We start from the raw sequence: 17629 nt of genomic DNA, 5'->3' as shown, positions 1-17629 counted from the left end.
GGGGATACATGTACAATGCACAAAAAAAAAAGATATTTTCATATACTTACATGGTAGGAGGCTCTTTCTTCTCTGTCCATTGGACGTGTCACATACATTCTGCCAGACACGGGATCAATGCTGAAGACTTCCATAGGTGGCTGGTCAGCTCCTACTCCAGTGATGCTGTACCTGATATGGATCTCACTGTCCTTATCAGAACGAATCTGTATAAATAATTAAAGATAACAGTCAGTAAGCTGTGGACAATGGGTTAGTGACATTGATATTCATGCTATATAGTTAGTAGGACATTAAGGCCCAATCTTGCAAGCCTTCTATATGCAATGCTGTTAACTCTGATAGGAGATCTGCATACCAACGGCCTGGAACTAGGCTGCAGAAAAAAGATCTTTCATAAACTTTCAACTCATTTTTTTCATTTTTGTTTAGAATGATCCTTTGGAACCTAGAAAGCAGAACCCTCTGACATTCTGGCCCTGATTCTCAGAAGTGCATCCGTTTTCATGCACAATTTATGCAACTGGCATCCATGGTGATTAAATTATGCATGCAAATAATTAGGGCTGAAATTTTTTAAAGGAGTCTAATGGATTGGGCACCTAATTCCCTCAGGTTCTTTTGAAAATCCTAACCTAGAATTCTAACAGGCTGACTAGGCATACAGACCCTAAATGTTCAAAAGCAACTAGTGATTATAGGGGGCATCTAACCTGAGACACCTCAAAGGGGGCCTGACTTTCACAAAGTGTCAAACTCTTGCCCTCTAAAAACCCAGCCTCTTTTAGGTGTCTGGAGCTGGGCATCTGTAAATCACTAGACACCCACTAATCACTTTTGACAAGTCTCTGTAATCCCCAGGATTGCATTTCCAACCATTCAAAATGTGTATGTGAATACACACACGCTGTTCTGAAAACAGAAGCCTTGATTTCATTCCTAATACAAGCGTGTTGGCTTGTTAATGCAGGGTTACTAATGCCTGATGGACTGCTAGCATTACATTTGAACGTCTTCTTATGGAAAAGAGCATTACAGCATTGCTTTCAAAACCCATTCCTCCCAGCCTCCTTCCCACCTTGAGAAACACACAAAAAAATCAGATATGGCATGAAGAATTACATGAACTTTGGAAACAGATAAAAGAAAATAAAAAGGCAGGCTAAGATGTTACCCTAGCAACCCTGATTGTATTGCTTTAAATCTGAAGGTAATTTCTAGACCAGCCATTTAAAGAAGTTCTTGTAATGTCAGGGCTATTTCTGAAGGAAAATGCAAGGTACAAGGTACAAATAAACAAACTACCAGCCTCAACACTGTCACAAACTGTCTTACAAGTGAAAAACAGGCATTTTTTTCTAGCCAGGTTTATGAATGCAATAAATTAGTGGGAATATCATATAAATCCATTTTATAGATGAGTGTACGTTAGCATCTCTTTGATATGGCAGTGCATTTTCTGAAAAGTCTGCACACTCTGGAATACTATGGTGTATTCAGGAGGCACAAATAACTGAATTAAAAGAAGTTCCATTCTAGGTGAACAAAGGTAGTTTCTGAAGGGGAGATGAGGGTTTGTTTATCAGATACAGGAAATTGGGAGGGGGTGGCTACTATCCTGAAACCCTCCATATGTGACCAATATATATGCACGCACTTCTTTCCATGGATTTCTTTCATTAGCATTAATAAGAGTCAAACCTTCTGTAAGTAAATCACTGCAGATCCAGGAAATGAAATTTACCGTGAGATACATATAAGTTATCCAGCTGTACTAAGAAAATCTATGAGATAATTATTCTACATTGAGCAAAACAAATACACTGTGTTAAATCTTGCAAACATTTGGCAATCACTCAAAATTTGTTGTGAATCACACCCACACTCTGATAGTCTACTACTTACCTGAATTTACTTTCCAGTAAGAAAACAAAAATACTTGGTTTTCGAGATAAATTATCTATGGGGAAGGGGTCATAAAGACTGATGATAATGAGACATAGTATGTCTTGCCACTACTGAGGTATTCCTTGTACAAAAGCCCATTAATTTTGTATCAGAACATGTAATTTTAACATTTAATGAGATTTTTTAAAAAGAATACTTTAAAAAAGAGAATACTTCCTATCTGTAACATTCTGACCATTCCGAGTGTGTAATCTAGCAAATCTTTTTGCTCTATTAAGACTATTATGTGAATACAATATAAGCTTTGCTTATTTGTCAGAATAGTTACCGAACCAGCTTACCATATTAAAAAAAGAATCACTGGTTCAGGGAATTTCCTAGATCAGGAAAGAGCAGCTTTACATCTTATTTGTGTCGGGTAAATGAGAAAAACACAACACATGCTTATGATAAAGATTTATACGATCTGAAGAGAAACCAGAGACTACACACATGCATGCCATTCACTTAGCTTACATTTATAATGATGATGAAAATTATGCTTTTTTTAATTTACAGAACAGATGGTGAAAGGTTAGTTTTCCTTAAATTTATTAACATATTTTAAAATGTTATTACTGTAGCACCCAGAGGTCCCCAGGATCCTCAATGTTCTACCGTGCTAGGCGCTGTATCAGTATGTATGAAGACCTGGTTAAAGTGATGTGTGCATTAAATTACCGATAACTTATGGTGTTTGGTGATAGTTGTAATGCATTCATTCTTTATAAAAGGGTTTTCACTCTCCACAAACACATGGGAAGGAATTTAGCCTTTGGGACTGTTAACCACATCAAGAAATGCACTATCAATGGAGAGTTCGTCAGACTCAGAATCAGGACAAATGTTATAATTCTGTATATCTAGGTTCTGAAATGGCTCTCCTCACCTTATCCTGAGTGCCTCACAAACACTAGTGGAGTTTTCCTCACACCACCCCAATGAGGTAGAGAAACGTTATCTACAGATGGGGAGCTGAGGACCAGAGAGATTGAGTGACATGACCAAGGCCATAAAGGAAGACTGTGGCAGAATCAGAAACTGAACCCAGGTCTCCTGAGTCCCAATCAGACCTCCCTGTTGGCTTAATGAGATGCATCATTCAGTAAGCTGCAGCATGTGGTAGGGTCAACTCCTGCTGAGCCAGCCAAAATAAAGTCCAATAATTTAATTCCCAACTCATAACTGGAAAGAGTTTGAGTCTGATTCTGCTCTCTCATTTACACTATAATACATCCAGAATAACTGGAGATCAATGGAATGACAGAGATGTAAAATCAATGTAAGTAAAAACAGAAACAGCCCTTTCCCCTTTAAAGATTCTCGGACATAATAGCCAAAATACACGGAAATGTATGATGTAAACCTTGATATAAAATTCATGTAATTCTGTCATCAGATCTGATCTTGTGGTTTCTAGCATTGCTGAATTTTAATGGACTTTCCCTTTCACATGCTAAGTATCCTTTACTGATATAGGACTTTCATGTCACATTTTTAGGCAAAATCTTAAGGGACATAAACCTCCATCAAGATTTAACATCCAGCTGTATTGTTCCTATAAGTTTTACTATTGGGTGAGATTTCAATTTAAGAGCTTGTTCAAGGTAACAGACTTTATACAACTGTTTGTTTCTACTGATCATATCCCTGTAGTCTTAGTATTCCTAATTCCTGCCCTGGGTCTTGCAGTTACTAACCTTCTCACCCTACAGGGTGACAAGAGAATAACTATTCTCTGAAGTTGACAGCACTGCTGCTCTGTTACTGGGGATAAGAGGAACAGTAGGCTGTTGAGAATTGTATAGTTGGCAATTCGGGGGGACACCAAATAACTGGTAAATTACCCGATCATGTATAATCCAAGATACCATGTAATGACACACAACTGTATTTCGCTCACAAGAGCTTCTGTGAAATATACTATATCCCGATATAATATGACGTTAATATGAAGTTAACTTGGACTTCTTTCTTCATTGTATAATATTTGCTATTTGAAACAAAATGAGTCATTTATGAGTCACGGGCAAGGTGTACCCAGCTAGGGATGTATCAAGGCAAAGTAAAATGATCAATTTATCCCCTGATTCAGTTTCTACTAACAAACTGAAAAATAAGATGATAGATCATCCCACAAAACTCAATGTAAAAGATGAAACTGTAACATTAATATTTGCATGACTTCCGGATACTTGAATCTGATTTTCTGTTTTACACAGCACGGCATAATTATTAATGGCCATGTAGAACAGTGTCAATGCTAAACAATAAATATCTTTTATTATTGAGCTCTGAGCTGTTTTGCCCATTACAAGGGCCAAATGGAAAATAATTGAAGGCTATATTCTCGCATGTATTCAAAGTGTTGCATGGAAGCCAAGAAATGCAAACATATTCAAATCCTTTAAATTAGCACACTTAAGAGTCAATTTAAGCATTCTAAGTTTGGCTCATTAATTTTAGTGGAAATATTTTAATTCAGCTACATCTTATTGCTCATTGAGACTCCTACTAAGATTTTTTTTTTATTAAACTGAATTTGCTGTATGTTTAAGAATCATTCATGTAAACATTTTCAGCTATAATGTCACAATCTCTTTACAAATCAGTAAAAAGGCAGATTTCTAACACCGCATCTCCAATCATATTTTTGCCTGTTGACTTTTAAACATATTTTATTTCAGTAAGCATGGCCAAAATAAAATAGACAGATAATAATTAAGTGAGAGAAATGTGGAGAACCATTGGGTTAAGATAATATTTATTAATTTCTGTCCTGTATTAGAACACCTTCCATGATCTCAAGCTGCTACCCAGGCAGCAAGAGAGCCACTGGAAAGAAAGAAAGAAAAAATTGCAATTGTCTTCTGAGGAATTTGTCTTTGCTGGGACTTGAAAAAAGGATCCTCAGATCTGAAAGAAAAAGTGCTACCATACCTGAGCTAAAGGAGAATTCCATTAACTACAGCAGAAGTAGTTTTAGAGCAGTGGTTCTCAAACTGGGGCCGCCGCTTGTGTACGGAAAGCCCCTGGCGGGCCGGGTCAGTTTGTTTACCTGCCGGGTCCGCAGGGTCGGCCGATCGCGGCTCCCACTGGTGGCGGTTCGCCGCTCCAGGCCAATGGAGGCTGCAGGAAGCGGCGGCCAGCAAATCCCTTGTCCCGTGCCGCTTTCCGCAGCCCCCATTGGCCTGGAGCGGCCCCAGTTTGAGAACCACTGTTTTAGAGGTAGAACTCAGGCCTTCAATCTCTAGAACATAAAGCTATTATCATATGTAGTGTGTTCCCAGTTTCCCGTAATGACAGTCTACAAACAAGCTGACTGGGAGGGGACCTTTACCCCTTTTAATTGGGCTGACAAACAGAGAAAGGTTGGAAATGCCAAATGGAGTTGAGTTATTGATTTCTTCTGTCTCTCTATGTAGCTACTATCAACATTCCTAAGGACGAGCTCAAAACACTTAAAAAAAAAAAAACCACAAAAACCTAACTGTGGAGGTCTTGTCCATTAGCCCGGTGTTCCCTTAGCCCTAGTGGCCTGATGCCTCTCATGTGAGGTTGAATCCTTTGGAAACTCTTGCCTGTAAGATTTTTTAATTGATTTAGCTTAATGCAAAGGAGAGTAAAAATATTATACGGGAGGCCTTTGGGGCTCAAGAACCTCTTTCGCCTGCATTAAAACATTTGCTTTTACATCTCACTCGTATGATCTGTGTATGTGAAAGGAGATGTTTCAAAACACTAAAATACAAAGAAATAAACCTCATGGCCACTACCATACTTCTCTGCAGCTTTCAAGCAACTACAGGTACTCTCTGTAAGCGCCGATAATCTAACCACAAATCTGCTTGGCCCCCAAGCTGACACTTACCAGTAGCATTCTGTTTCCTTCACACTGACTCTCTGAATGGGGTAGCAACGAAAATTTACTAAATTATGGAATCGCACCTGTGCTTCCAATGTTTTTCAGATTCTTTGGCTTCTGCCAATCTCTCCCCAACTCAGCCTCCCAGCAGGCCAATTTCTGTTCATGAGCAAGAGCCTGTGTGGATGTGCATCCCTTGATTTCCACCCCTACTGGTTATTCTTTTTATCCATGTCTTTCCCTCCAGATTTTTCTGGTTTGTTTATTTAGGTTTTGTCTTTCTTCCCTGTGTATGATATAGGGGAAGATGCGGAAGATGTAACACCAAGCAGAAGGGAAAAAGGAGAGTCTAAACCAGACTTAATAAAGAGACCTTAATGTGTTATTGAAAATCTCCTTTTCCAATACAATCATGAGAGCTATTACAAGGCCACAAGGCTTTGTAAAGTGGCAATACTAATTCCACTGGCTATCAGCTGCATTTTAGCTTTTGCTGTAATACCGTTTGCCACTGCAGAGCACTTGTGTTTTAGCATGAGTTAGCAGTCTGGATGCTGCAGGACTAAGTGACTGTTGGACTCATATGGCATCTCAGCTTGCTGTACTCTTATCTACTGGTGCCAGAGTTTAGAGTGGAGATAGGGACCTGCAATGGCTGACAGTTGATGCCATTGGCATCAGGTCTCTTTTTCTTTACTGGCGAAGATTCAATATACTGTAATTTGCTGCATGGTCTTCATGATTAGCTAATTAAGCAACCTTCATTACTTGTTATTATGAAGGTCAAAAAGCTAATGCATCTGTAACAGGAAGTGGCCAAAGCTAATGGGTCTTCCACATGTAATCTTAATTGATACAGAAGAGTAGTTTCTAAGGCAATATGTACTGTTCTCCAGTTCTGTTGCAATAGATTTAGTTTTCAAATTAACTGTACCACATTGTGGAAACAGTGAAAAATACAGGGGGGGGGGGGAAGAGGACGAGGGGGGCAAATGGATAGAAAAAGAACATTATTGAAAGTTCTAGAACATAGCAGCATGTTACCAATATTTTTTACCACAGCGAGAATTTAGCTACCCAAAACTGCCAATTCCACCTTTACTAGTCTGAGCTCTTATCATGGGAGTTACTAGGGCACAAAGTCCCTGGTGATGTAATTAGGGGCACCTCCAATGGCGCAACAGCCATTTCCAGGTGCAGAGAACTTGGCCCTTTCTTCAGCTACTGGGGCTACTTCATTTAGTTTGATCTCCCATCATGCAAGATACCAGGGCTCCTTATTAAATGATGGGGGCCTGGAGACTCCATCCATTTAATTAGTGCCATCTTGCAAGATGGAAGTTGAAACCAAATGAAATTGCTCTGGGAGCTCAGGAAAGAGCACTAGTAACTGTCATGATGGGAAAGTCACTGGCCTGCATGCTACAGGAGGACATTTTCCTTTATCTATTAATAATGGACTAAAACCTGACATCTTTATTCATAATTCAGTCCTGCAACCCTTCCTCAAGCAGCTAGTCAGTGACAGCTATGCATGAGTGAGGCCTAAGTAAAAACCAAGTAAGAATATTGGGATTTTTGCCTGAAGTCTTTTCCGAGTGTGTCCTTATTGTGGGTACATCCATGAGCCTTCCATTAGCTTCCATCACAAAGCCAATGTAGGAAAGAGAGAGACCAGCACTCTCCTGGGAGTGGTACTGGGTGAAGAATAAAAGCACTTGTTACATGAGGTTAGAAGAATTAGCAAATACCAACCTTAACGGGGTTAATTATATCACTGTAACTAACTAGGCCAGTCCTCAGCTAGTGTAAATCAGTGTAGCTCCATTGGCTTCCACAGAATTACATCGATTCACCTCAGCTGAGGATCTGGTCCAAGCGGTTTAAAAAAATCAAATGGCACATCATATCAGTGAGGAAAGAATAGTCTTTGTACAACCAACATACAGGCATTTCAACACAAGTAGCATTCCTCTTGGTATCACAGTGTGGGGGCAGCACAAAGGTAAACATTAAGAAACCGACACTGCTGTATCTTCATGAAGGGAAGTTTTTTCCACTCTCATGGGATATAATTTGTCTTGGTGTGACCTTTACTTTCATAATAAGCTATATCTTTTCCCCTGTTGTCTAGCTCTCCTGACCTTAAATAGCAGTGCATTTCAATTCACACTCTGTACCATGCCTACAGATATCACTGATCACACATAGTGGGATTAGAAGACACTATCCTCAGCCTTAAATGAAACTTTTAGACCTGTTTACAAGCAGCTAACAATGTATAACACTGGAAACAACAATAAAACTCTAAATTTCGAAGTTTTGGGCTACAAAATCTGCCTAGATTAATTTTGGAGATATTACACCTCTACCCCGATATAACACGACCCGATATAACACAAATTCGGATATAACGAGGTAAAGCAGTGCTCTGGGGGGGCGGGGCTGCGCGCTCCGGAGGATCAAAGCAAGTTTGATATAACGCGGTTTCACCTATAACGTGGTAAGATTTTTTGGCTCCCGAGGACAGTGTTATATCGGGGTAGAGGTATACTTCATGGATTCTGGAAGGGCAGGGATTAATAATCTTGTCATTGTATCGATTCCCTCATCCGTAAATGGTCTTTTACAATGAAGATTGTATTAAGTCTCTAATGATCCCAGCTATATAACAAGATACTTTCCTCCTATAGCGTATATTACATTGTGTAGAGTATATGGAAAAGTGATTTCATTCATCAGCAAAGGGACGAGCTAAACTTGAAATGGTTGAAAGTATAATTCTCCTTAAAAGAAAATATCTATCATAGGGACAATATTAGAGGGCATTAATGCATGTTTAAATCCTCCCTGTTTTATTCTTCATTGGTGCAGTTTCTGAGAGATGGCTGTGATCCCAGTGTCCTTTCATTGAGATAGTATACAACTTCTCAGATGAAATATTGTTTTTCGACCGTATCTCTTAGGGCCAAATTCTGCCTTGGATGAACATTGTGCTTCTTTGTACCAAGGACAAAGGCCGCTCAACATGGACATCCAAGAGCAGCATTTCTTCCTTAAATTATACTGCCAAAAGAGTGTTGGGACTCCAGTAACTCTGAGAACAAAGCATAAAAAGTACTGACAAATGAGCAAACATCAGCCACAAGTCTACAAACACACATCCGTACATGTCATATGTACGATACACGCACACTGTATGTATGGTGCATAAACACATGCACGCATATACTTCATGCACTGTGCAAAAACATACATACACACTGTCCGCATCTCACACATACCACACTTGTAAACATTATATGCACAGCGTACACTAATATACACACATGCCATTTGCACCACACACACATACGAGCATGCACGTGTGTGCACACCATATACATCACAAGAACACATGCTGTATGCATCACAAGCACTCCATATACATTGCAAATAAAACTGATCTCAGGTACACCATAAGGTATACTATGAGGTATATAATAAAACCAATTTTCAGTATGACCTCTTATAGAGTGGTAGAGTGCCTCTTAGTCTGGGACAGGCAAACCATTTTGGGAATATCACTCTCCACACATCTCCAAACATTGGGCCAGACTCTCTCTTGCACCAGAGTTCTAACCATGGCAAGGGGTGGGGAGCATCAAAAAACTGGTTACAGCCGATTCTGAATCACAGAAGTATAGGACTGGAAGGGACCTTGAGAGGTCATCTAGTCCGGTCCCCTGCACTCAAGGGAGGATTACATAATAATTAGACCATTCCTGATAGGTGCTTGTCTAACCTGTTCTTAAATCCTCCACTGACAGAGATTCCACAACCTCCCTAGGCAATTTGTTCCCGTGCTTAAGTACCCGGACAATGGGGAAGTTTTTCCGAATGTCCAACCTAAACCTCCCTTACTGCAACTAAAGCCCATTGCTTCTTGTCCTATCCTCAGAGGTTAACGAGAACAAATTTTCCTCCTTGTAAAAATCTTTTATGTATTGAAAAATGTTATGTCTCCCCCCCCAGTCTTTTCTTCTCCAGACTAAACAAACCCATTTTTTTCAATCTTTCCTCACAGGTTGTGTTTTCTAGACCTTTAATCATTTTTGTTGCTCTACTCTGGACTTTTACAATTTGTCCACATCTTTCCTGTAATGTGGCACCCAGAACTGGACACAATACTCCAGCTGAGGCCTTATCAGCATGGATTAGAGCAGAAGAATTGTCTTGCTAACAACATTCCTGTTAATAAATCCTAGAATGATGTTCAGGTTTTTTTTGTTGTTGAAACCATGCAGTGATACGCTGTTGACTCATATTTAGCTTGTGATACACTATAACCCCCAGATCCCTTTCCTCAGTACTCCTTCCTAGGGAGTTTTGCATGTGTGCAATTGACTGTTCCTTCCTAAGTGGAGTACTTTGCCTTTGTCCTTATTGAATTTCCTCCTATTTATTTCAGATCATTTCTCCAGTTTGTCCAGATCATTTTGAATTTTAATCCTATCCTCCAAAGCACTTACAACCCCTCCTAACTTGGTATCATGTCTGCAAACTTGATAAGTGTTTGCATCCAGATTACAGCTCCTTTATAACAACCGAGTGGTGCAAAGGGGCCAGACCTGATTATAGAAATATTTACAGGTGTGGGTAAGCAACGGGAATTTGTACGTCCTCTCTCCATCCCACTCACTTCCAGCTATCAACTCCTGCTCTCCTCTGAAGGCAACTGTTGCTGAATCTAGCCTAATCCCTTCCACCCATCTGCAATTTACATTTTCCTAAAATAATTTCCCCTTACTGATCTCTACCTCTTATTCCCCTATGACCCTTTCTAGTACTATTCCACTTCAACGATCTAAGATCAACAATTATCTGCAAAACCCTCTTCCTTCCTCATCTTCAGAGACCCTTTTGGTTCCTTTTGCAGTTACCCCTCTTTTTCAAAGACAATTGCCCCAGCTACCTTCCACTCACTGTGATGCTTGCTGGGGGTACCCAGGGCTGTGAGACACTTTGCCACCCCTGGCCCTTAGCGTGAGAAAGCCTTGCCTGTGCCTGTCATCAGTCAGCTACCCAACTCCACTGGCCACCAGCACCACAAGCACTGCCTTTTAGGCCTTGTAGGTCCTGCTGCCATCCTACAGCTTAGCAATTGGCACACTGCAACCCTCAAGCCCTCTGAGCACCTCCCTAGAATGTCCAGCCCCTGCTCCACTGGACACTCAAAGTATTTATAGATCTGATGCTTCCAAAGAAACAAGACATCCCAGCTTACATGTTCCACCTCGGATCACTGCTCTGTTTAATGCCACAGCACTTAGAAATATTTATAGTGAAATCAGTTCTGTGCTTAACAAAGCCCAGAGATTTCAGCAGTAGCAAACAGAAGTACTGGCAACAAAGGGTTACATGTAAAATAAAACCATAACATGCATTCTAGAGCCTAGACTTAATTAATAAAATGCTCTCGTGTCTGATAGAGTATTGCTCACCCCAAATCCTTGGCTGTGACCCTCCTTTCATGAGACAAACACACTGTCAGTTGCCTCCTAGGTGGAGGATCCTGTGTGTTTTCTTGCACCCCAAGATATTCCTTGCACCCCTGCTGTTTGTTTCACCCTGAAAAGTTCCTCTCTGGGACATTTCACAATCTTTCGTTCTGCCCATTGTTCAGTATGCGGATAGGCACGCATTGTGAGGCACAATATACACCAATGACCAGACAGGTATGTAACCTCCTGGTGACCTACCTTAAAACTCCAAGACCTTACGAACATAATTTTTAGCATAGATACATAACTCCTTAAATACTATCCACACATACATTTCACAGTAATTATGACAATCAATGAGCTCTTGGCAGAGACCTCATATCCCACTCTTTGGTGAACTATTGTGCATATATCTGACCCAGGGGATCCCTGTAAGTCCCTGTGTATCCCCTGTGCCCTCTGCCAGTTGTCCCCAAGGAGTCCCTGGGTCACACTCACCCAGATGCAATTCTTACATTCATGGTCTACTTTTCAAAGGTAACTTTACCCAACCAATCCCCCTTATACAGATGTCCTCAGACTCCATCAGCCTCTGCTCCTGTCTGCAGAACTGCTTACTTAATTAGGGGTGGGAGATTGCCTAGAAGTAAATTTCAAACTTAGCTGAACTTCACTGATTTTAAATGTATTCATATGATTGAATCTCTGGCAAATTTTTCTGTTTCATTAACTAATTTTCTGTTTTTTTTTATTCCCCCAGAGCTGGTGGTCCAGTTTCAGTCTGTTAGATTAGTTCATCTCTAGCAAGACTTACATTTTACTGATATGGCCCCCATCACTTTGCCTTTAATATGGGAAACACGACTGCTGTACCATACTGCAGCATACAGCCCTCTCCTTTTAAAAACATGGTGAGCCTACAGCTTTTCGAGTGTCTATCCAATCCTCAGTATCACTTCCTTTTATGAGAGAATCTCACCATTTCCTTTTCAAACTTAGAGAGACAGATTTGCAAAACATCAGAAGCCAAGGTCCATGTGCAAAAAAGCCTAACGGTGTGCCTAAATAGCACACACATTTCCCACTACTGTAGGAGCAAACCAGGTATCTGGACAAACAGATGGCCATTTAGACAAGTATTTGTTCATGCAAGTACACAAATTGCACATGCAGTTACAAGAAATGCACTTGCAAATTAGGCATGTGTTTGCATGTGCAGCTGTGTTTCACTAACAGGCACAGTGATATCCCTTACCTACAGCATGGTGTTTTGAAGCGTAGGGCTTGTCTACACCATAGGGCAATATGCTCTACAGGGGTGTGATTTCTAATGTGCACTAACATACTGTGCATTAATTGGTCTGTGTAGACTCTACTGGTGTGCTTTAATGGAGTGCTGTTTGAAACCGTACTATGTTAAAATTCACTAGGGAAACTTTAGTGCATGCCAGAAGGGTCTACGCAGTGCAACATGATAGTGCGATTTAGAAATCACACCCTTATAGAACACATTATCTCACCATGTAGACAAGCCTTTAGTTAATGTTTCAGAGATGTCTCGAGATCATTGAAAGAAAGATGCTTTAAAGTGGGAAGTGTTACTATTAATAATATATTGAAAAAGGATATACAGTAATCTACTTACACCACCTACTTCTCAGAACTCTTCCAGGGAAAGGGCATTCCAAAAATGATGACTGCTAGAAGCACTGTGATTTTCCATGCAAGTCAGATATTTGATTGTTTTGTATATGTAGAGACCATACAGTTCAGTAAGATTCAAGATCCTAATGCATTGTCTTTATAATTCCAGATAATTGTACTCTGTCTGACAGACATGTTGACTCTCTTTGTTAATATTTTTGAAGTATTTTTGATATATTAACCCATCATTTAATTTCAGAACTGGTAAATTACAGACAGTTCCTTCACCATCACTTAAATGCCATGTTTAGAGCAGAATAGTTTAGGTAAGCAGATTGCAAGTGCTTAAGGCTGTAAAACATAATTATGTACAGCCAACTGTATAACATGCTTGAAAAAATTATAAGCCTAGTCACTGAAATTAAAATTATTTAAAGATGAAGTTGTACAAATACAACTGCAAAAAGCTGCAAAATCCTATTAATTTATTCCAATTGCAGTGGGCAATGCAATGGAATTTCAACCCCCTTCTTCCCTGCCAAAGGGAGTTTAAGTGTAACAAAAATAATCCAAGCATGAATTTTAAAATCTGAAAGTGGCACCAGAAAATATTCAGATATCATTTTTGTACTTATTTAAACTCTTGGGCATCAGCTGGTAACTTGGCCTGGTGTTGCTTTAGTGTGTCAGGGCAAACATTAAATGCTAAATTTCCATACGTCAGCTTAGAATAGTTAATGATTCTACCATAGCTTGGACAGCATGAAGGCTTTTCTGAAACTGCTGTCAAACTGAATCTTTCCCCCGATCAATAAAGAAGCACAATGAAATGGGCTATTTGTGGTGTCTGTAAGAATGGATTAGCAAAATACAGTAAATGCAGCGGGCAGGGACTAATTCTAGTTCTTAGGCAGCAATCCTACAAAGACTTAAGTATGGGACTAGTTCTATCGAGTTCAATGGGACTACTCTTGGATAAAAGTTACTCACATAACGATGCATTAGCAGCATTAGGCCTTCTGCATTACAGATCTCTCTATTACACAAACTTGAACTCAAAGTTCTGCTGCTAAACTTCCCTTCCAACTCATAGTCACATGTTAACTAGTATTCTAAGGGACAATAGTTAATTGTTTTAGGAATGTTTGATCCACAGTTAGATCTTTCAACCTCAGCTAGAAGAGGTACAAAGAGAAAGACGACAGGTAAAATGTTGAGAACGAAGGTGAATCACTGGGAACAACCTTGGAAGGTATGACAATAAAATGTCTACATGTCGTAGTTAATGTAAAGGGACACTTTAACTTGGAAATCATATTTCCATCAGAATTGTTTTCTATTACTGTTACAACTGAACGTAATATTACTGTAAGTGAAAGAGATCATAGGAAAAACAAATGTGTGCATTTGATAGCATGCGGGCCCCGATTTTCAAAACAACTCAGGGGTTCATATTTTCAAAAAAGCTCAGTTCCCACTGAGGTGTCTGAACACAGGTCAGATTTTCAGAAGTGCTCATTTCTCAGCAGTTTCCACTGAAAGATTTATGGCCAGATTTTCAAGAGATCCCCACCCCCAAACATACTGAGCTCTTTTTATAATCTGGCTACTTATTTTTATGCTTAAATGGAAGCTGAGATCTTATTGTCTGATTGCTTCCTTGTGTTCCCCCCGTCTGTCTGTCTGCCATATCCACCTGCTGGCTATCATCTTATACTTACATTGTAAGCTTTTTGCACATTAGCCATATGTACCAAACTACAAATGAATGAATAAATAAATAAATAAATGGTGCTCCGTTCCCTTGCAAATCTGGCCCTTAGCGCAAAGCCTGTTTCATGATTTGTTGATGATCACTTGCACTTCCCAGTCTCAGGCACTACCAAGATGAAATTACTCATGCACAGCTCTGGGTTTTTTCCAGGCATTGTAAGAGACTTCTTACTAGTAACAGCAGTTGTGAAATTGAAATTGAAGAGGAAGGGGAGGGGAAATGAGGCTTGACCAAATGTTTTGTTGTTGTTCTTGGGCACACCTACTCTCTCCTGCTAAAAAAACAACAACAGCCCTTAAAAACATCCGTGAGGGACAGAAAAACCTCTTAGAGATTCTTTCTTTACAGGAATGCAGTAAGGTGTGTGTGTGTGTGTTTGTTTAAATTCAGGTCATGCTATAAAAAGGGGGCTGGAGCACTGATTCATTTCTTTTGCAGATGTCTCCAGAAACATCTCTAGTTATATGTTTAGTTATATCATTTGAACTGGAATATTATGTAGGACTAAAGTCACGTGGGTGCATCAATCACTTGTTCTCACATCCACTCCCCAGAGCACACTAACAAGAAACAGATTTTTTTTTTAATCACACTTCTCCTGAGATACAAGTTCAGAGATGATGGTCTGACACATGCTAGAATCCTCATGGGACATTTAATAAGCTCCACAATGGGACTGATCCTCGGCTGTGGCAAATCAGTGTGGCTTCACTGACTTCAGCAGAGCTACATCAACTTACAATAGATGAGGATCTAGGCCGGTAATTTCGCGGTGCTTAGTGTTGGCTGTCCCTTCGTGTTTATTTCTAGGAAAAAACACAAAGACAGCCCTCATGTCTTTGATCTGCTGTATGTGGCATGCTGCTATTTGGGGTTGATGTTTTCAAGCACTCTTGTTTTTTCTTAAATAAGGGGGAGGGGGACACTTTTCTGACCCTCAGACCTATCCGTGGTTTTGAATAAGCTCCACAGTATGCCTGTAAACAGAAGAAGAAAGTTCTTACATGAAACTCTTTAAAATGCAGAGGAAGATGGACAGCAAATGGGCTGGAAGCCAAGGAACACGACAATTAGCACACAGAAAGTTTTCAGGTTTTATTTTGTCAGTCAGCACTTAAGGAGGCTCTAGTGAGGGAGGAAAAACAATCCATTTATATATTAATCCACTCCTGCTGTACTCTTCCTCTGGTCCATGGATTTAGTGCTTAGTTGCTAAACAGCCATATGCAGAGCTTTAATAAAAGAAGGTTTGTTTATTTTAGAAATAAAGACCCCATGTCCATTAGTTGACACAAGGAAATTAAAATAAAAAAAGCTGCCGTCGTGTTGGCTGATGCAACGTTCTGAGTTTCAGTGGCGTATTGCAGCCACTGGGAATTTTACTTAAAAATCAGGGTAACAAAAAGCTGACACCTCTGAATCTGCAACTGGTGGTCATTAGCTTGCTAAAGAGTTAGGTTGTTGTGTTGCCAACAGTAAGGGAACTCAGAGTAACCAATGGGGGGAAATACTCAACATCCTCCTCCCCCCACCTTTTCCGCCTTAATGGACTTGTCAAACTTCTGAAGAAAAGCTTTACTGTTTCAACATGAAATATTGCTTTTTTTTTTATTATGAAACAGTTCTTGGGCAAGAAGCTGGCCAGCAGCGGGAGGCTAAGCAATGCCAATATTAATTAACAACATCCCAAATGTATCACAGTTTATGCATAGCGGGATGTTTGTAAGCATGTGAACTTTTAAAATGCTGTGTTGAGCATAATGGTTGCAGTTGTTATTTTTTTTTAATCAGACAAAAATAAGTGTTGCTTTGGAAGGGCATCCTATTCATTCTTTTTTATGGCCCCATTCCCAGCCTTTTGAGCTTTTGGCCACCTCTTTATTCTGAGGATGCCATTGCCCTTTGATCATCCCTCTTGCTTAGAGACTATGGCTGTGGGATACTATTTTTCCTCTAATTAAGAGAATGGCATACACAGCTGCCCACACTGAACCTTATATCTTCCAGCAGGGAGTGTATTGCAGTAGACTAAACTTGTCATCTGTGTGACCTATTTGTTTTTCTGCTGGCCAAGAAATTAGGAGTCCACGGGCACTCCCGAATCTGCCTTCCCCTCAGTGGTGCAATGTACTGCCTCCCTGTTACCCGGCTGCCTTTCTATTTCACAGTTTTCATAACCATGCATTCTGGTCTTTTCTGCACATTATGCCACAGCATGCGACTCCAGAAGCAGGTAGCAGCTACAGTAATAGACTCTGTCTTGGCTTCAGGAGTATATAGGGATTTAATGGAGAGGAGCTGTAATACAAAATAAGAATATGGTTTAAAAAGTGCTCCCTTTAGGGAGAGTTTGCTGCTGCTTCTTTTCAGTGCTCTGGGCACTTGGAAGGAGTGGAGAAAGAGGAAGAGAAGAGACAGAGAGAGAGTGTATGTATAAAACCCACACTACAATGCCCAGACTTCTCTCACTGTTTCTGAAAATCAGATAGGCCTGAATTGCAACCCCAGATCCAAACACCCCTGAGCATGGGGAAGTTCAGATCCAAACCTCACACACTCATCTCAGCTAAAACATGCCTTTTAACTTGTTAATTTAGTAAAACATGATTCATAAGGCATATAACTGTAAACATCAAATAACAGACTGTAAAATGAAAGTAAAGAAACTAGCAGACCAAATATGCAACCAACCAGAATCCAAGGATTTAGCACAACAGCAAACCAAACAACTCATGGGCAAACCATCCACCTAATGAGAAGAATCAATTCCCATCTGATACAAACATAAAATCAAAGAAGCTGGCTACATCTCTTTAATCTGTGTCCAGTTGGTCAAGTTTACTGCAGGTGGTTTTAACTGGTCTCCCGATGGCTAAATTTTGCGTTGTACTTCATGGGTGAGCTAGTGAAGGAAGG

General features: G+C 40.1%; 1 protein-coding gene across 3 annotated transcripts in view; it reads right to left on the bottom strand.

Annotated features, from left to right (window-relative positions):
- The window catches only part of CDH4 (cadherin 4), a 653967-nt gene that overhangs the window by 143218 nt on the left and 493120 nt on the right, over nt 1-17629 (bottom strand). For all 3 annotated transcript variants that reach the window (XR_002887781.3, XM_005302930.4, XM_008178578.4), the window contains exon 5: nt 51-206. Coding sequence is in view for 2 of the 3 variants with exons in the window: in XM_005302930.4 (XP_005302987.2) it covers nt 51-206 (156 nt within the window). In the remaining variant the exon portion in view is untranslated. The remainder of the gene's footprint in view (nt 1-50; nt 207-17629) is intronic.

This window comes from Chrysemys picta, chromosome 13 (genome assembly GCF_011386835.1).
Source record: "Chrysemys picta bellii isolate R12L10 chromosome 13, ASM1138683v2, whole genome shotgun sequence".
NCBI lineage: Eukaryota > Metazoa > Chordata > Testudines > Emydidae > Chrysemys > Chrysemys picta.
This window is presented reverse-complemented; position numbering and strand designations above follow the sequence as displayed.